At 36.8% G+C, this 22,020-nt stretch overlaps 1 protein-coding gene across 1 annotated transcript; it reads right to left on the minus strand.

Annotated features, from left to right (window-relative positions):
* Nucleotides 1–7,347: 7,347 nt before the first annotated feature.
* ankrd40 (ankyrin repeat domain 40) lies at nucleotides 7,348–21,057 on the minus strand. The gene is made up of 5 exons (XM_028819311.2): nucleotides 20,614–21,057; nucleotides 17,934–18,082; nucleotides 12,773–13,288; nucleotides 11,696–11,877; nucleotides 7,348–10,073 (listed from the first exon to the last, which is right to left on the minus strand). The coding sequence occupies exons 1-5, from the start codon at nucleotides 20,754–20,756 to the stop codon at nucleotides 9,924–9,926; spliced, it is 1,140 nt and encodes a 379-aa protein (XP_028675144.1). The 5' UTR covers nucleotides 20,757–21,057; the 3' UTR covers nucleotides 7,348–9,923.
* Nucleotides 21,058–22,020: the final 963 nt, after the last annotated feature.

The following is a 22,020-nucleotide window of genomic DNA, read 5'->3' on the forward strand; positions in this document are numbered from 1 at the left end:
ACAGAATTAATATGCTGGTTTGTCCAGAGTCTGCTGCCATAAGCAAATCATTGGTTACCCGTAGCAGAGCAGTTTCACAGCTGTGCCGCACACTGAAACCAGACTGAAAGGGTTCCATCAAATTATTAGAGGTTAGGTAATTGGTGAGTTGGGAAGGTACAACACGCTCAAGAACTTTTGACAGGAAAGGTAAGTAGGAAATAGGCCGGAAATTGTTAAGAAAATTGTTAAAATTGTTAATTAGTGTCATCACTGAGATGTGGCCAGCTAAGAGCTATTATAACAGACAAAGTCAGACACAGCCATAATTCTGGTGACCAAGGCCAACCATCTGTCTGCCCCCTGCCTGCCATTCAGCAGTATTATTTGAGAGTCTAATAAGACAGCTGAATCCTTTCATCCTTGGACTCATCCTTGGATTCCAAAGCTTCCAAGTATTTTTGGCAGCTTTGTCATGGACAGAAGAACATTTGAGCGGTGTAACAGTGGTACGAGAAGCGAAGTAGAGATGAGACAGTAATAGTTTATCATTAATTATTGTAATATTTGTAATATTGTGCAAACAACTAAAAATACTTCCAAGAACATCTAATCAGTGGCTGTAATTAGGGTGTGCTAGATGAGAGCAGTTGAGTCTTCAGACTGGTTTTAAAAGTTGAGGTACGTTGCGTTGTATGTTGGTGAGACATGAAAATAAGCATTTCACAGTACTCCACATGTGAAAATAACATTGAACACACACACACGATTGGTATCTCTCTGTTGACAAACGGCTTTGTGAAAAAATGTTTGTATTGTATTGAAGAGGCCAGAATGTTCTATTTGTCTTTAACTCCATCGTGGCCCTTGGGCAGTGCAGCAATGTTCAAGTTTAATACTGATTTACTTTAGGTAGTGTAAAGCATTTGGCATTCAGGAGCAATTCCACTGCAATCCCTTATTTCTGCTTACCTGGCAGCTTGAAATGCATCTGGTGTGTACATTCAAATTCCATTTGTAAGGAAAGATGAACCACGAGCATTCCACAAAGTGTTTTCATTTGTTTTTGTCCATTTTAAGGATTGTGCCATTTCATCCTAGACAGCACCCAAGGTAATGGTCACAATCCTGGCAGAATCTGGCACGGTGGGTCTCACCTGGACAGTATGCTGACCTGTCACAGGATTTACCCATCTTAGGGTAACCTCTGAACAAAGTAGCCAATAATTCTTTCCAGTCTCTAACTCCAGCAGTTATGTGATTAAAATACTCCCTCTAGTGGTACAATTCCTTAAGATTAAACTTTAGTCAGACAAAATTAGTAATATCTAGGGAAGAACATTACACATCTGTTGTTTGGAAGAATCTTGCCTGATGTACTACTTATCCCAGTTTCAATGTTACTGTGTTTACATGTGTGGTCTTCTAGGTGCTCAGTTTTTCTTCTTGCATCCCCAAAGACATGTGGCAACTCTAAACAGGCCCCGTAAATGAGCTGGAGTGTGATAAAGTGGCACCCTGTTGAGGATGCTGCCATGAAAAAACTGTAGCAGGGGGTAAATGAAGCAAGGAATATGACTGGTGTATATAGCTGACTTCTCTTCAGAAAAATACGGCATTTGCTGCCTTAGAAAGGCAAACAGGATTGGGAAATACCTTCGCCAATCCTGCACAGTCACTTTGTTCACTCCAACAAATGGTACCGGACCAGCGGCTTTTGCACCAGTTGGTTTCAGTGAGAGTTTTCATTCACGGATCATAAGGTTACTGAACAGCCAGCCAGAATAACAAATATTGTAACATAAACACAGTGTGTATAAATAATATATATACAGTATATTTACTTACACAAAATAGTACACATAGAATACAGCATATTGTATCTGTTGATATTTTATTTTTACTGTTTTAAGGAGACTTGCAAATAAGTTTAATTTTACTATGTGAAGTATGTACACATGACAAACTTCATCTTGAATGTCTCCTGCACTTCATGATGCTGAAGAGACTAAGCAGGTTTGAAAATGTTATGTGAGAATGAAATGTAAAATCACTGTAAAGATAACCGTCTACAAAATTGATTTTGCTCAAAATCAATAAGCCTCTGTTCTTTTATAATGTTAAGCTGGCCTTCATTTTTTTCCATGATGGTTAATTTTTTTTCAGCCATCATAACCATGGCCTGACATCTTGACCTGCGTAAAGACAGCCTTCATTTCAGCTTAGACTGCTTACAAGAGTCAAACTGTTTCTGAGACACTCTGATTTGAAGTAGGTATGCCATGCTTTTATCATATCACGCCTCGATTGTTGTAATTCACTTTATTCTGGAATCAGTAAATTTCATCTTTCTCGGCTACAGTTGGCTTAGAATGCTGCTGCTCGTTTTCTTACTGGGTCTCAGAAAATTGTGTCCATTACTCCAATTCTGGCCTTGCTTCATTGGCTCCCAGTTGAATTTGGGATTCATTTTAAAAATTTACTTTTGTTTTATAAGTCGCTAAATGGTGTTGCCCCATCTTAACTGGCAGAGTTGCTGGTTCCATATACACCAGTCCGCTCTTTACGTTCCTCTCAACAGCAGTTGTTGGTTGTGCTGAAGACAAGGGGTGATCGTGGCTTTGTAGTTCTAGCACCAAAGTTATGGAATGCTCTGCCAATTGAAATTAGGTTAGCTTCTTCAACTGAAATGTTTAAATCAAGACTTAAAACACACTTGTTTTCGATTTGCTTTTAACTGTATATGAGTAACTCTGGTATCAATTTTATTTATAATTTATTAATTTTTTCATATCCATTGTTTTTCTATAAATTGTTTATCTTCTAATCGGTTCTTTTAACCTATTTGTTTTAGTATTTATGTAATTTTTGTACTTTGTTTGTCTACTGATTCATTATTAATATTTTTGATTTTATTGTACAGCACATTGGTTTACACTTATGCTGTTTTAAAATTGTGCTTTATAAATAAATTTTGATTTGATTTTGATTTGAAAAGAAACGATGGCAGGGTATTCATTCTTCATGGCCTATTTAGATGATTTTCCCAGAAAGGTAACATACTGGCTGGATGGTATTTGACACCACAGAATAGTAGCAGGTAAGGAGTGGAGTGTCTATGTAAACAGAATGTGGCATAAAAACATGGGTTTTAATTAAGCAGCTGGGTTGCAACAAAAACCTGTAACCACTGTGGCCCTCCAGGACTGACGTTGTTCACCCTGCTGTAGATCGTCAGTTTAGTCTCAGTGTTATTCATGTTTTAGGAGCACAAGCAGATTATCACTGAAACAGTGAAGCACATTTTTTCCTTACCCTCACTGCTTTTTTTTTTTTTAACAAAAAAGACCATTGCTGTCTATTTTTAAATATATACCTGCATAATATTCATCTGCAAAGAGCTGCAAAATTATTTTCATACAACTGCAACTCAGTTTGTAGCACACGTTTTAAACTTAAAGGGATGATAAACGAGAGAGCATTTAGTCCTTCAAGCTAATTTCATTGGCTAGTAGCTAAGCTATCCCTGTGAAACATTTTTAAGGCCGTCAAGGCTTTTAAGATCAAAGATATGGCTTAAGAGTTTATTCCAGACTCCCTGAACGTTTTGCGTAGAGAGAGAGAGAGAGAGAGAGAGAGAAAAAAAAGGGAGATTTCCACTGGGATCCTTGACAAAGATTTGCTATTTAGTGGGAAGAATTCTGCCACATCCACTTTACTGATATCTTAAGAAAATCTTAATGAGGTCCCCATGCAGTCCGCTCTGCTCACAACTCTCCAGGTGCGGTCTCAGAAATGCATTATATAGTGTCCCCAGATTTTTATTCAATAGCTTTTACAATATATTTTATTTGTCCTCCTAACTGCTTCTGCACATTGCTAAGACAATAAGAATATTGCATCAACGTTTTCAGAGGTCACAGAGAGAGCATAAATTGAGTTTTACAATCTATAAAAGTTCTCATTTTAACATTCCTTGCTCTCTGACCTGGCAGTGGTTTATAAACAAAGTGCTTCCATTGGCATCTGGAAAAACACCAGCTTCCTTGTGTAATGTGACAGTCTACCCACGTGGCACCAAGAGAAGATTTCAAATCACAGTTTTGGAAAGCAGACATTTTACAAGATTCAAATGTGAATATCAGGCACAAATTGGAAACAAATTTTAAAAATGCACAATGTCTTTTACCATGCTTTAAATTTTATTTGACAGTTTTAGTAATTACCATAGGTTAGAAAGTGACTAGTATTTATCAAATTACATTTATAAAAATATCAGCCTCTGAATGCATAGGTTAAGTCAGCAAACACCTTTTCTGCTTTTTATATATATATATCTATATTCTAATAATGTAAACACTTTAATTTTAGAACCTGTCATTGTTGGGTAAATGTCCAACATTAACAAACATACAGAAATGCAATCCTTTATTGTAAATGAAAATTAAATGACCATCCTTTTACAATTTAAAATGTGTTAATTTCTCTTTATCCATGAAAAAGCGAGTCCTATAAACACAAAAGAGAGAAGTCAGATGGTATTCTGGCCCTCCAAGAGCAGCATATAGTAAGCATGTGCTGAAAGATACCAGGATACTTGGCTATAGATTTTTTTTCTTCTTTATAATAAAGCATTTCAACAAGGGTTTCTGATTTTTCATAAGAAACCATCACAAGTAGTAAGTTAATGCAATACCTGATGTGTTAAGTATTAAAATAGTTAAGACATTATAGGACTAAACCCATCAATGTTAGTTACTTGAAAAACCTGAAATCCATAAGTACAGCTGACCAAGCTGGGCTTGCCAAAAACAATATAAAAACAGTGGGAAAAAAAAAAAAGTTTGTTTTTGTATTTACTACTTTTTTGGAGTGTATGGTTGTGTGAATTAAGACTAAGATTACACTGAGTCCACAAACAAAGATCACACAACTTTTAAAGAAGTGACTGGAGACGCCACATTGCAACACAGGAGATCCGGACGGTCCGAGTAGTAGTAACTAAAATGGGTGGCTGAGAAGCATTGGTGTGTTGGGAGAAACTTAATCTTACAGCTGGAAAAGGAAAGTTAGGCCTACCCTACCAAGTCCCTACTCCCAAACATACATCTTGTAAGTGTGTATCACACAGATGATATAAGTCCGCTTTTAACATGTACACCAGTGTTACATGATCAAACATCCACAAACATATATTCAAAACACTTTCTCTTCAAATACTGAGCCTGTTATTTTTCAAACACAAACAAAAAATATATGTTCAAATTCTCATGATCAGATTAATAAAAACTAACAGAGGACAACACATGACTGACAGGTATAATTCTTCCTCTGCTACTACCTTATTAGAACGGCAACTGCAAATCTGCCAAGCATTTTAAGGACCCACATATATGAATACATTAGTGAAAGCAGGCTAGTTGCAAGAAAAACTCAATAAAATGAAAGCATCATGATTAATGGTAGCATCTGCTTATGCCAAAAGCCAACTCAAGCATTAATCCATGAATAACAAGACTAAAGAGACATAAAAATTTCAATTTAACTGATTTTTTATCTTTAAGTGAAGGTTGGAATTTTGTTTTGCTCATCTCCACTGCCAGCAATCCATAGCCTACTATACATTTTAAATAACATTTATTACTCTTGAATACTTAAAAGGGAAGTTCATTTTTTTTTTTTTTAAACATCTGGACAACTGTCAGAGCCCATGTCAAGGACAGAGGTGTAAAGGATGTTTGGTGGGTAGTACCGCTGCATAGCTTTTCAGAAGGTGAAGGAGGGAGTACAGGAATATAAAAATATGTATCAGTGTAAAACAGACTAAAAAAACAGAGTATTGATATTGGACACATTAACAGACACTGTAAGTCCATATTGATGTCAGCTTGAAGAATATAATTTAAAAAATACTCTGACATGTATGTATTACAATGATTTGTTTTTGTTTGTAATTAGTTTTGTGGTTTATTTTTACTAATATAATTTTGTAAATGGATGCACTGCTCTCATCAACTAATGTAGAGTGTGCCATCTGACAAATTTGGAGATATGCCCTCAGAAGCCAAAACTATTAGCAGTGTAGCTGTAATGGCTGTTTGTAAAACAAAGATCAATTACATGTCATCTACAACCTGTGAAAGGTGAGATTCTCTTTGTAATTGAACAAATCTTTAAGGACCATAAGAAGCAAAAACAAAAAAAAAATCCCACAAAATAGTATTTCCATATTTTGTTTGATCTGCAATACTTAACATTTTGAAGTGTGGTTCTCTAGAAATGCAAACACTGCATTAGCAGATATTCACTCCAACTTATACTTTAGTCAGAAGTGACTGTCGGCCTTTAACAGTTGTCTGGTTTTCAACATCTATGCTCAGTCTACAGGTTCAAGTATCGTCTAGTGTGCACTTTGTCTTCTCAATAACCTAGTGTAGTGCTTTCATGCATTTCAGCACACCAGAGCATGTAATACGCCTTAACATTGATTAGAGCTTACAGTTAGAGGTGGCTTCATTTGGGAAAAGTTAACATGCATTATATTTTGCCTTCTTATCACAAACAATAATAAATGAAACCTCTGTTTTGTGTTGTACTGTATTCCTGTGCCTTATGATGGTGCTTTCTGTAAATCCCACAACCTTACCTAAAGATTAACTGACAGAAGCAGCTGCTTTCTAAGAACAATTCAAATACAATGTAAGCTAAATCATAAACAACAAGTAGAATAGAGTTTTATTGGAATAGTTATTTAAATTCAAGGATAACTGCAAATTTTATCCAAGAGAACTGTTTACGAAATAGATTTTTGTAGTCTGACTAACTCACTTCCTCCATTGATAATTTTTGCCATTTTTTTTTTTTTTTAGTATATAGTATATTTTAGGAAGAATGATTATCATTTAGAATATGTAAATATTCTGTTATTTAATATTTCAGATGTAACTTGAAACAATCATTAAATGTAACTAATAGGCTATGTTATACAATATTCCAAGGAAAACAGAAAAATGAATTTGGCATAATGAACAAACACTGTTATTTTTTAACACCATGATAAAACACACAATCGCTTACTTTGGGAGGTGAATGTCTATATTAAATATGAAAGTACTAGCCTCAAGCCTATACACATTAAACCAAAACTATGACATGCAGGTTGTAGGCATTACATACGCAGCAACTTCAATGAGCTGCTGCAATCAGTAGTTCCATGCATTTAAATATTACATAAATAGATGAAATCAACCTAAAGAGTATGAATACAACACTAATGGAGAAGTAACGCCATGAGATTCTGGCCTGTTTAGCGGCACTGGTTTTCTAGGCTCTGTATGTTGAAACTTTGGGCAACTGAAATATCCCTGATTTTCTTTTTTCATCTGCAATTATTTCCTTGATATTTTATTACTTTTTACTCAAAGATTAGTAACTGGTGATATATCAATTAAAAATAGCACAAAAATGAGTTTAATTTAGTTTAACTTTGGAAGTGACATTTTGGTTTAAGTTAAAAAAGGAAATTCAGTATTTCTAGGGAAGAGAAGACTAGTTTGTTTTCCTTTGAAAGACTGGCAACCGCACCTTAAAATAAAATAAACACATACAACAGGTTAGTAGCAGCTGCAAAGACACGAACCTTCAAAAACTGTGTAACACTTATTTATCTGATTGGGCAGGTCTCATATTGTTGCAGTTGTTCATAAATTGTAACTTGTTAAACACTAACCCTATATAAACTCCCTATTTTTACATATGTTAAGGGGTACATCATAAATGCAGAGTAATAAGGAAGATTAGGACTGCACACTTTAGTAATAATTATCTAGATTCATCAACCCCACGTTTAAAACTACAGTTTGGGAAGTCAAGTCAATAACAGCATTACAATATTTGTTTTCATATACGAATTTACTTTTGCTATAAGTTTTAACTATTTTTGTTAATGTGTACAACATTGTGCATGTCTGAACTGAATGTGCTGTAATAATTATTAGCTTCTCAGAGATGTCCACCTGTTTATAAGAACAGCTTATAAAATACCACATGAAGATGTACTGTACATAGGAGTCAAACCATTCGATATCTTCTGCACAAATGTAATGTGGGAAGGAAATGTAGGAAACGTGATAGTCTATTATAATTTATATGCAGCACTCATCACTTACTGGCCCTCCTTCAAATGTTTAAAAGAACTTTCAGCTACAGACATAAACCTGACCAAAAAAAAATGCATGATAGAAAAGGTTGTTTTAAACTACTGTTGTGATGAAGGTAGTAACAAGTCTAAAAATAACATGCAGTGCAATTGTGCATATATTGAACCACTAATATGGAGAAATGCACGGTTATACTTTGTACTGAAGGTAAACAAAACATTTGTCCATAGGCTGTCTAATAATTTCAATACTCTATTGTTTTGAATTTTTGCCTTTGAAAAAAGTGCTACATGACAGTGACTCCTTATTCTGGGAAAGAATCCGGCAACAGATTCCTAAGCAAAACTGAAGTCATATAGTGGAGGAAAAAAGCAGCTTCAACAGAGACGGGGACAAAGTTAACATGACATTTAGGTCTCCTCTGCCAGTACAGAGGTATGTGAACAGACTAAAATACCAAATTACAGGCTATACAAACCATAAAACAACAGCACCTATATTATCCTTTCTAAAATAACAGTCATACTACTATTAGCCATTAACATAAAGTTACACCAACAGGTTATAAAAGAACTAATGAATTACTATATTACAGTAAGATTAAATATAAAATTCTTTAAATTGATAGTACTTTTCATGAGGTAAGCTGCCTTTATTTTACAGTCACAAAAGGGTTTGTGTATATAGAAACATGTAATTTAGGTTAGTTATAATCTAATGCTTTAACATAACAAGGCAAATATTAAACCTGAGTGACTGGTTAATAATGATCACTAGCTTTGTCTAGTGATTTAGTAGATCAACTTATTTAAAATAATTGTGCTTTTTAATAGTCACTGTTCCATCCTTAATCCTAGTAATTGTAAAATATGTTAACCCAAATACAAAGTTAAAAATACCAATCATATACCTCTGAAAATAAGATTAAACGTCTTTTTGCAAGTGATAACAAATGCTAACCAAACAGTTAGCCAACTAAGAAAAGGAAAATTGACTTTGATGGCAAATTGCGAAGTGTGATTGGGCAGTACATGTTTTTGTTAGTCAATTTAAAATTAAACAGAAAATTCAAGTAGGAAATTAGACATGGGGAGATAAATGCTCGATTCAACTAAATAGGAAAGCAATGAAGTTTACTTGGAAAGCTGATAAAATCTAAATTGTCAATGGATTTGAAAAAAATTGTTCAGTTTTGCTTTTCAGTGTGCACAGCATGTACTGCTCAAAGCAAGACCCTGTACGTCCACTAACGTAGTGCATATCAGGCTGGGATAGGCTGCATTTTTACACAAAAAAGAAAATGTCTCAAACAGTATAGATGAACACCAACTTAAAAATGTGCAAAACATAACATGGGTCCTACTTTTCAACCTAAGACCTATCAAAAAAAAAAAAAGTGCTGCAAGAAGGGACAAGAACTATCCACTGGCTTGATGCAGGCAGGACCAAACTTGAGAAAAACTGCACAAAAAAATGTATTCAGTCTGCAAAAATATGAGAACGCCTTGACCATTAACTACTTAATAGATAAAGAGTAAGAAACAGCTCATATGCAATTAAATTCCAAAAAGGTTAGTTGAAAGGGCCTTCTTAAAGAAAAAAAGGTGTACATCACAGTTTCTAATGGATAAATCACTCCTTTGCCATCTTATTAAAAAGAAAACACAGAATAATAATCTGAAAAATTATATTATGCAGTATATAAAACAGTAAATTAGTGTTATAAAGAATAAAAGAGAATTTCACAAAAATCAAGAAAGTATCTAAATCACTCTGAATAAAAATTTAGTACGTGAGCTTTGAAGCCTTCATGTTGTAGCAAGGCTTCTCCGTTAAAGTGGCTTGTCCAGCATTGGCCAGTAAAGAAAGATTTTCACTTTTATCTAAAACCAGTTCAAGTTCCTGGAAGTCTTGCAGTCTTGCAACATCTTTGTCCTTGAAAGAGAAAATTACACAAGAAATGTTAAACTCTCTGCAAAGGACTGAGTTTGTATATTTTACAGTTAAGCATACATACGTAATAATACACCTTGAGATATTTGCCTGTTCCCACCAATAGAAACCAACTGTCTGAACACACCACTATATAAATGCTTTATGGCTGATTAGATTTGCTGGAGCACATAGGAGTGCCTGCAGATAACTTATACTGTTACTAACTTTTATCCTTTCTGTCATCCTTTTTTTAATTTGCCATCACTCTAAAATAAATATGACCTATGTAAAGTTAACCCATAGGTTACCAAAGAGGGTGGCTCACTTGTGTGCAACTAGTATGCTTCTATACTATTGCAGCTTGAAAACACTTTGCTTGATTAATGGATAAAGTGAATTCTTGTAAGTAAGCACTAAACAGTGGGCCAGGAATATCTGTCTCAGTCTTGCATCTATTAAGCCTTGCATATGGCCTTTTGGATCTGGATCACACAAATCCTAGGGTGTAAACGGCTGGAAGAGTAACATAAGAGGGCACAGGAGACTCTTGTGAAAGTGGTTTCATTTTACAGGCCATCTGTTTTTACCTTTCCCCTCTGCTGCCCTTCTCTCCTCCCATGTGTTATACATACTACCATATTGCACTGCGTGATTCAAATTTTGTTCCTTGGTTTGTAAATAAACTTGAAAACTGAAAACTTTGCTCATGTTCTTGGCTCTGTTTGCTAGCATAATGTGCAAAGTCTGGTTACCACAGACCGATAGGACAGGAGCAAATACCTCATTTGTCTCTTGCCTTTCTCCTGTGTAAACTTACAAATTCCACAACACAGGAAATTAATAGTTATACTAATGGCATTTTCTTTTTTTGTTTATAACAAATGTCATAAAAAATCATTTTGATTTTAAGTGCTTTGAAATAAGAAAACAATTTCGGCAAATCATGCTATTCAGGAACACTAGAGAAGGTGCAAGGTATTACATCCATCCAGAAATATCACATAAACTTGACAGAATCATAAAACTTGTGCTGGAAGAAAATCTTGCTGTCCTTTTCACGGCTTGTTTAATATTACTACTATTAAATCTAAATGTCCATATTGATATTGTATTGGGTGCTTAGTAAAAGGGAGCATTATATCAAAAACCACATACCTACTGTGACACCACAAGTAAATATAAATTCTGTCAGCCAAAACGCTGTGCTCGCTCAATATATGGTATGCAGCAACATCTTTCTTTAATGATGACTGCAAAGTGCTATACCTGTTCACTTTCCACTGGGCTACAGTACATTAATAGGGAGTCTACAAATTCCTGAATTTCTACAACAATATAGAATAGAATTTGACAAAATACTTCACACAGAAATAACTGTATGGCACTCGTGTTTCTTTATTTCTGGTAATATGCAGAAGAGATCTGCACCTGTTTTATGGGCAGCTTTAAACAAGATATAATAAAAGCTGCCTTCTATAATGAAGTCTTTCAGTTTAGTGAAGACCAAAAAAAATGAAACTTTAAAGTGATTGGACTTTATAAAACATAACATTTGTTTAGAAAACATACCCTATTAGAAATTAAAGCATGTTTTTTAGTAAACCATCTTTAAATCACCTTACTTTTCTTAATATGGTGTTTGGTAGCTTTCTTATCTTCTGCACGTGATCGGTGCTGACTTGAAGTTCTCGACAGCACACCCTGAGCAAAGATCTGTAAGTAAGCTCTTGCCGATCTAGTTCAACTTCAATAAAGTCATTCTCCTTCAGAGCCGGGTTTTGGATTCGAACTTTCAGCACCAGTTCTGAAATATTTGGAGGAAAACAAATGAGGAAAAGCTGCAATTCCATCTATCAATGTAAGCTCTGCCATATCCATGGCCCTCTATACCATTATGCAGTTATGGAAATCAAATAAATTCCCTTTCATCTTAGTAGCCACTTCTTAATTTGAAAATGCAAGATCAAAACTCAAGAGGTCCATAATTAGGAACCCAGGTGGTGTCCCTAATGGCAGCACACCTAAATGACTGAAGGTCTTGTGCAACTTGGCTCAACTCTTAAAAATCAACAGAGACTAACATATAAAGCTGGATGCGTGTTTATCTGGTAACCCATACCACTAAACCGATCTCTCCCAAAGTTTGCACGGATTCCTCATTTGTGCAGGGAAAGACCACAGGCTGCATTTCTTTGTGAAAATTTTCCCCTCTGGGAACATTATTCAGTGACTGCACCTATGCTTTATTATAGAAGTTCCCCTTTGAGACATTTTGGGACTTGCACAAATATGCCAAGTTGCTCCCCACGGTGGGTTTAGTCAGTGTAATTTTAGTTTGGAGCCAAAATTTCCCCCTTAGGGAATTTATTCAGTTTCTGCACTTTACTCCACCCTGAGCAGCACTGGTTCCCCTGCTATTTAAAAGGAAAGGCTGTTAACAAACAACTAACATATAAAGGTAACTAACTACTCATAAATGATTAGATTGCAAAAGGTAAAACAAATTACAGTAAGTAATAACAGAAGAGGTAAAACAATGAAAAAAGTTGAGCATATCATAAAACTCAAATAAATTAGAAACACCTTAACAGCCTATCTACAAATAAATTAGAAACACCTTAACAGCCTGTCTACACAGAAAAAAGACAACAAAAGAAAATAACACTTCCAAAAGCTCTTCAGCTAAAAGTTAGATTTACCTTGCATATTCATGGGAAAAGCACCCGTGAAAAAAAATGGCTGAAAAGCTGGCATGGCTCCCACCTGGGCACTGTGCAGCTGCTGAGGTATTGACTGTTGTCGTGTGGGTGGGACAGGTGGGCCTCCACTTGCACTTGGTGAAAGTAGCGGTGTGCAAACCAGTCCATTCTGTGTTCGGTATTCCCCATGGCTTGGGAGAACAGCTTCTGGAGCTACTGCAGTCACTGCACTTTGAGGAGGGGCGCCATTGTGTTCAGCTGCATGCACGTGAGATTCTCCATTGTGTGAAACTGTGTTGTTGTGCACATTTGCTTCTTTAATTGCTGGAAAAATTGTAGTGCCTTCATCGTGGACAGCTTCAAGTGCCCCATTGCTCTCAGTGTAACATCTGCCTTGGGCGCTTGATGCCGGTGCACTCTTACCACTTACTGCATATGGGAACTGCGGATGTGTAAGGTAGTTTGCTGTTATAGGCAGCTCAGCTTCTTTTGCTTCAATTATTTCATTTTCTTCCACTACACAAATGTAAAAGATATTGTAATTAATTACAAAGCTACATTAGACAGAGAAAAGTGCACACCTTTTATTTGTTATTATTCTGACTTGGCCATTCTGAAGTTGTGCTACAACCTGCATTGCCAAAGTGACTTGTACAGCAAGAAAATGTTAATACAAGCAAATCTGCCAAAGCTCTATGTAATCCTTAGAACTGTTTGTAAAGAAGTAGTGGGAAACATAATACAAGTTTCTATTAGGTGACTGAAAATAGATCGAAACCACAAAAAAACAAGTTTATACTGCAATGTGGTACTAACCCTGACTGACTTTATAAAACAAGTGAAAGGCTGACAGTTTTGCTTTAACCAATTTTTCAGCCCCCTTCCTCTGTCCCAGGCTATGCCAGATAAAAATCTAAGTAGTCGTCGGATGACCATTTCAATGAGCTACACACTTATCTACAGGGCTTATACAGACTTCAGTTTCTGAAATGCAAACAGCAAACATTATGGTTAGATAATGGCAGCATTTAAAAATACCTCACAGGATAGTATAGTATATAAAGTTGCTTTTACTGTTACGCCCAGTTTGCCTTATTCCACATTAAACACATAATTCTGTTGATGTGACACACATTTTTCTCAGGTCATTGGACACCACTTATCCAACTCCTTTAGGCTTCTCTCTTGGTTTCATTCCACCCACCTTTTACCACCTACTGTTTTTGACTCCATGTTCCCAACTGTTTCTCCATGCATTATATGTTTTGCTTTACTACTTTTGTAATTCATTTACAGTATTTTTATTTAAAACATTCCACTAATTAAAACAACCTTTTCAGTAGCAAAATCTTATTTCATGAGAGGCTTATATATCATAATTAAAATAGCACTGTATTTATATGCGTACTGCATATGCAGGATTGAGGAGTTGTTGGAAAAACACTTCTGGCAATCAGACTTTGGAAAGCGTAAAGAAGACCAACTCCAAATGAGACTCCAGTCTTAGTATATGACATCTTTCAAACTATACTTTTAAAGGAGACATTATTGTTTTGATTCTTCAGTTATCAATAATTATTAGTGTGGAAAAACAATTTTATGGCAACATAAATTCATCTTAAAGAAATAGCATAAAAGGTTAATACGTGTCATATAACGGTTCAGGCATATCAAGAAACGAGATAAAGTGAATGACAGAGACAAAAATGTAATACACAAAAAGATGACTAAGAGATCAGATGACTTGTATTTAGCAGCACTGGACAGTTGTTATATACACAGAAATTTCAAAGGTGGTGGCTCAATCCAAATGGTATTAAGAATAATAAGAAAAATAATAAAATGGACTATTATTTTATATAGATCATTTGGGTAGAAACAAATGAACCAATCAAGAGTAAATGTATGCATTGATTGACATCGTATGTAAATTCAGCTGTTTATAAAATTAACCCATATGCTTTATTTCTCATCATGCTGTAACAGACTGCTGTGAGAGATGCTCCCTCCTCAGCATGGTGCCATAGGTGTAATAAAGGAAGCAGATGGACAAGCTTTTCTCCTGCCTGATTAATGACTTAAGGGTTTTATCAGATCTGTCCTGTTAGAGGATAGGTTTCTTTCTTTAATTAAGATGTCAATCTCTTAGTAAAGTAACACATGATGCACACACCCGTGTCATAATAGTATATGAGGGTGCTAGCAAATGAGGGGACCCCATGGCACTCTGGGACTCCTTCACTCTCATGTGGGAAAGAATTGGCTGAATGAAAAACTACATATAATGTGTGATAAAACTCCTGTAAAAATGTTATTGTTTTGAATATGAACAAAAACTATTACAATATTAAAAATAAAACATCCTGTATATGTGTTAAAAATCCAATCATAATGGTGTTAATTGTATTCACCAGATATTAAAAAAGCACACTGAGAAAACAGAACAGGCAGATGGAGAAATGACAATCAAAAGCAAACAGTATTGTGCAGCAGAAAAGCTAGGAAGTCAGAGAATTGGAGCAGGCTGTTACTGAATTGACACTGAGAAGCAAAGGAGCTGAACTATCTGAGCTGTGTTTAATGCTCCCTGGCTAAACCAAATTGTGCTTCAGGGAGAAGCAAGATGTTCTCCACATTTGCATTAAGCAACTGAAAAAAGCAAATTGTGTTGAACATATGGACAAATGTTTTCACACACGTGATCTTGTAGCTGCTAAAGGCTTAGTGAAGCTTGCTCAATACATTGTTGCCACGGTTGCGTAATACAGCCGATTTGAGATCCACATACAGTATGAGTAATGCTTCTAAATGCAAAGCACATCAAAGTATATCCAGAAACCTTTTTTATTTTATTTAATTAACAGCAGCTCTGAAATGTTGGTGTTACTTTTTAAGGGACGCTGTGATACATCCTTCATGAATGTAGCCCTACTACAATGGACACAGTTTCCACATCAAACCAAAGTAAACAAAAGTGTAACTTGGCACCTCAAGCCAAACAAACTCTTTCAGTAAATAAGTGCCCATCTCAGAAACGCATGTCTATGTTAAGATATTTAATTTTGCAGTGACTTAACCACTGCTAACAAATGTTAACTTACTGTGCAGCAGACAGGAGAAGTCAGGGTCTGCTGAAAAAGAATTAAAACAAAACAGTCGAGGGGCCCAGCACTGATGTACACTTAACGGTGACAGCCTGGAGCTGCACTAGCACTTTATAGCTTCCTTTGCACGTTTAGCTTGTGCTGTGTGGCTTAAATTGTGTTTCATTCCCTGCAAAGTTTAAATGCAGTTACATTTAGATAGACTGATAGAATTTTGTATAGTAGGCAGGACTAGATAGATAGATGGATAGACAGATAATTAATCCCCAAGGGGAAATTCACACTTACTTCAGAAATTTACTTTTACTGTTGGTGTTTCGGTGTGTTGTTATTAATGTGTTCACCACTAGAAAATGATAGCTGCCAAGATGGAGTTCTAGTCCTGTTTATTTAAAGATGTTGGACTCTTAAGTGCCAGAGTCAAATGGGAATTTACCAGCAGAGCACATTTGTTGCTGCACTTTTTGCACTTGATACTTTTCTCATACCACCAAATACATGCCTGGGATGGCGATTTTCAGATTTAGTCCTGGGGGACACCCTTGGCTCTAGGCTTTTATTCCAACTAATTGTACAATTAGTGCATCATTCTTACTTTTCTTCATCTTACTGCGTAGACAACTGTCCTACAAATAGTTTTTGAAATCCATTAATATTTGCATTATTTGCTGTATCTTTAAATACTTGTGTTTCTGTGGCTGTTTTCTTCTAATGTTCCCTTTGTTGTACAGTTTGCTGCCTTAATTGTATCCAAATGCCGATGGTTAGCAATGAGCAGTATAGACACAGGTGCAAACAACACTGAATGCTAAAGAGGAGTGAATATTTCACTTATCGGTGCATTAAGAAAAGTTTCAAGCAAATGAGAAGACAAGTGAACACAGTACTCAAGTTATTGGCCTGCTTCAGCTTTAAGATTCAATCAATCAGAGGTGAAAATGTTATAGAAAAAATGAATTTGGAAAAAAAAAAAAAAGCATTTAAAGTTTTGGCAAAAAACAAATATTTCAAAATTTTCTTAAAAAAAAAAAAAAGACAACTCATTAAAGAGTGTGATTACTTCAAAGTGACAATAATGCAAATTGTGAAACTGGTTGGAATAAAACAAAAAAACAGCAGCCATAGTGGTCCAGGGAACTCTTTAGCAGACACTGTTACTGTTTGGATTACCTCAGCCAAACGTTTATCATTGCATCCTAGAACACCCAATCTCTGGTTTCATATTCCAGGAGTGTCATTTGGCACCACAGCAGTGGTACTAGTACATCAGGATACACAAGTTTATTAATGTGTAGATTTTAATTGGAATGTAAATGTTACACAGTTTATTTTCTGTTACTTTCTTACACCTGTAAATCAGCATAAGCACTCTGAACTAAAATTCAGAATAAATGTATTTTTAAACACAGTCTATACTCCCTTTTCCTTTCAATGCCAGACAGCCCTGTCCAGAACATAGGAGTGGCAACAGCTCCTGGACCTCCCATAGTTAGCACTGCCAATTCTGTTCTTCATCCACTTTGGAATTCACCTAACCAATAGAACATCCTTACCTTCTCCAACACAATACCAATGTCCACACCACATTCCTCCACTATACCCAAATAACAAGCCCGGTCTTCTTTTATTTTCAAGGTCGAGAGGGACAGCAAGTATTAATTAATGTTGTTGTCACAATGACATTGTGCTGGGGAAGTATGTTTATTGTGCTGTGTTCATTAAAAAGTGGACAGACACGCAGACTTGGAGGTGCTAGCTGAAGGCGAGATGGGTGTGAAAGGAAGGTCTAGAAGCTGTCATCCATTCTGACTTCTAAAGGACTCTCTCGGGCACTTAGGGGCAAAGCTCTTACAAGCCATTGAAGAGATGTGTTTTACTTCCATAAATCGTAATAGAAAAATGATAAACTAGATAGATAGATACTTTATTAATTCCAAGGGGAAATTCACAAAAACTAGCAAGAATACATGCAACAGCAGGTAATTAACTTGAAAGGCACTTAATGAAAACAACAAAAAAACCAAAACAATATGTCCTTTTCTACAAAAAAGGCTTACCTCCCAAAAGTTTCCTGATATCAGGTTTTGAAGTTAGCTGCGCAGCTCTTTCCCCCTTTGCAGTGAGAATCTCTTTGTCGGCACCTGCATTTAACAGGTAAGACACAATCTGTCTGTGATTCCGCTTGCATGCCCAATGCAAACAGGTCCTAGAAATAAGAAATGGGTGCAAGTATTTAAATGCTAATCTGAGCACCACTGTACATCATGATTGTGCAGTATACTTTGAAAACAACCAAGAGGCAGCTTGGAAAACCACCAACTACAGGTCTACAGGTATCTATTCTTATGTCACCCTTTGTGATTTTCAGCATTTTTTTCATAAAAAAGCTTTTGAATTTAACTACATTACATATATTTATGCAGCTAGTTGAGACATCTTTTGACCTTGGACCCCGAGAGATTTTACTCTTTCCAACATCCATGCTGGCTAGAGTTTCCTCCCACGTCATCACACCATAGCACTTGTTTTTAAGATGGGCAGTTACTTTCTCAGGACTATGGTCTTAAAAATACTCTTTTTCATTTTCTTTTTTGTAAATGTAATGTTTTAACAACTATTATTGTAAAGCACTTTGACCTGCTTTTGTGTATGAAACTGTGCTACAGAAATATTGTGTTAGAAATGTAATATTGTTAAACCTGCTTAATCCAAATCCGTGTTATGGGGCTGCAACTCATTCCAGCTTCATCAAGCACAAGGCAGGATTCCACTCCAGTCCAATGTATGGCCCACTCATGTACACAACCTTACTGGGAAAATGTACTACTGCCCAGCAGCCTACCATGCACCTCTTTGGAATGTGTGAGGAAAATTCTGCATGGACAACAACCAGCCCCTGGTTTCAAACCCAGGACACTGGTCTGTGTGAAGCAGCAGCTACCTACGGTGAATGTTAATTAACATGTTGGTCCCATAGGAGTTAATGCTGCTTAACAACTTTTGGGGTGGAGTGGTGGCTCTGAGGCTAAGGATCTGCGCTGGTATCCAGAAGGTTGCCGGTTCGAATCCCCGTCACTGCCAAAAGAGATCCTACTCTGCTGGGCCCTTGAGCAAGACCCTTAACCTGTAATTGCTCCAGGGGCGCTGTACAATGGCTGACCCTGCGCTCTGACCCCAAGGGGTATGCGAAAACTAACAAATTTCTAATACGAGAAATCGTATAAGACGAAATAAAGAACAAAAAAAAAAAAAAAAACTTGGCTTTGTCAACATTCTACTCACACACCACATTCCAATTACATCTATTGTGATATATATTGCAGTACACTGATATCCACCAACTTCCTGAACCTTTTTATTGCAATACAGGGATGCAGCAAGAAAATGTCTACCCAACAGCACTGGGTGCAAGGCAGGAATGCATACACACACATCCGCCTACACCGATATTAAACAAAAATGCACATCTTTGTGAATGGGATAAAACTCAAGTACTTCAAGAAAAACCATGCTCTCAAAGGGAGAAGGTGCAGACTCGGTTCAGACAATGTCCAGGACTGGAATCGTGCCCAGTAACCCGAAAACTGTAAGTCAAGTGGCTTTATTGTCATACTCTCCATACACCGTACTGTAGCATACAGTATGGCACGAAAAAGGACAGCAGTGTGACAGAAAGAAACACAAGTGCAAGACAAGTAAAAGTATCCAATAAATAAATGGTAAATTAATAGATAGTAATACATACATACGTAATAACATCTACTTAAATAAACAACAGTAGTAACAAATGCACTGTATTTAATTAAATAAATTTGGGGACCGCCAAGGGGTAGACACTTTTACAGGACCTGGCAGAACTGGTTTGGATGCTACGGTTCCTTCTGCCAGACGGAAGTGGGGACAAAGAAGATTGTGGGAACGGTATCATGGACTTTCACAATGATGTTGGGTTCACGGATACAACACTTAATAAAGATGCCATTAATGGAGGGCAACAATGTCCCGGAGACTTATATATAACTATTAATTTACTGGCAAATAGCCCTACCAATTAATACCTTTAGCATATGGCCAATAAAGATGTTAAATGGGAGAGGCGCAAGAATCTTGATTGGCAGGGCAGTACAGAAGTTTATGGCCGTCGCCTCACAGCGCTTGGCCCAGAGTCCTGTTCCTTAACTGGAGTGTCATCTGCGTGAAGTCTGCATGCCCTCCTCTTATTTGTGGGATGTTCTTCACACACTTCAGAGGTAGCTGTGACTGGTAACTCTGTATTGCCATGATTTAAAGGAGTGATGTGGCAATTCCATTCCTGGTATGTTTCTGACATGGTCTCCCTGCTGACTTCCCAATACACCGATTCAGAGGATTAACAGATGGCTGAATCCCACAGTGAGTCTACACTCCGATAAATTGTAAGACAGAAACTGCAATAAGCGAGGAAATACGTTCAAAACTTTATCACCGATTGGGAATGAGGGTATTCTGATAGCCCCTACCAGTCCATGAGGACGTGCTCTCCTTCCATCCCCGAACTCTCGAGTAACACCAAGATAGCAAAGCACAAGCAGAGTGAGCATTACAGCACATACACTGGAATACGACGGGAGCAGCGGAAAGGCAGAGGCAGTCTCTGAGAAGAACCCTCGGGCATGTCGACGGAATTCAAACGCGTCGCATTCATTTTTCAGGAGCGGTTTAGTTCGAGGCCCCTCTCCTCCCTCTTGAGTCACTCACCAGCCGTTGATCTCATTTTGCGAGTTCACATCAACTCCCCTCTCCACCAGGGTCTGAACCTCGTCGATATTACCAATGGCTGACGCCTCCCTCAGCTGTTCCTGCAGCTCTTTGTCTTCCGACGGACATGTCATTTCAGCCATCCGCCACGGAAAACAACATCCACTCACTAACCGGCAGGAAAGACACCTTCAGGCTGCGGTAGTGAGCCGGTCGGCCAGGCGCCCTCCACTCCTACGTGAACCGTTTAAAGTTAAAGTCTGTCATCGCACACAGCGCGAGAACAACCTCAGAAAGGATATATACAGTGCATAAGAACCAACGTAAAGTCAGCTGGTCTTCTTTTTTACTTCCTTCTCTCCCTGTTTTTTTAATTCTTGTAATACCAACCGCGAAAACGCAAACAGTCTGTCCAGCCGCTTTTGCGTCTCCCAGGGGACACATTTCAGTGTAACACCCGCGAGGTGCGGCGCCCTGGTTCCTACCATAATAGGAGTTCTGCGAAGAGCGAGGGAAGAGCTCGTTCTGGGATCTCACCTCGGCAATATCTACACGTCCTATACAGTTATCTATCTATCTATCTATCTATCTATCTATCTATCTATCTATCTATCTATCTATCTATCTATCTATCTATCTATCTATCTATCTATCCATTTATTATATAGTGCCCTTCACATTATCAATCTATCTGCCAACTGGTACACAGGGTAGTACATCAGTGTCTCTATTTATATTTATCTGTGAGCTGTTTGCAAATTCTAATAGACATTCCTAAAGTAAAACTATCTGTCCATCTCTTATCAAACTCGCTTCATTCATTTCAGGCTCATGGAAAGTGAAGCACGTCTTGACACCATCAGATGGAAAGCAGGCACCAACCGTGGACAGACTGCAGGTATTTTACAGAGTGACCTGATAGGGTCTCAGATTAACCACGGGGGCAGATTTACTATGAAACTCTTGAAGCTTCAGTTTCAGGGCCGTCGAAGAGACTTTAATCCACGATGTTTAAAATTATGAGTTTTTTTTTAAAGAAATAAGAATATTAATAATATAGTGTAGTTCAATACAAAGTAATAGTTAAAATGAAAACTAAAAGGTTATAAAAGTTTCGTGTAGGCTAGCGATGTTTCATTCTAAATGTATTTAATATAAAATAATATGTAATTTGAAAACAACATTTATGACAGAAGTTAAAATTATTTCTCTTACGTGAGACGTATTTGACAAAATGAAGGCATATTTTTTTGCTTGCAGTCAGTCATTGTAAAGGACAACATTTCAGTGAGCTTTAATTTATTTCTCACACGTTTCTAAAATAAAATATTATATTGACTGTGGCCTTTTCCACGTCAATATCGTCTTTTCCATATATATATATATATATAACATTTCTCTAATTTT

The sequence above is a fragment of the Erpetoichthys calabaricus genome, chromosome 14 (assembly GCF_900747795.2).
Source record: "Erpetoichthys calabaricus chromosome 14, fErpCal1.3, whole genome shotgun sequence".
In the NCBI taxonomy this organism is placed as follows: Eukaryota; Metazoa; Chordata; class Cladistia; order Polypteriformes; family Polypteridae; genus Erpetoichthys; species Erpetoichthys calabaricus.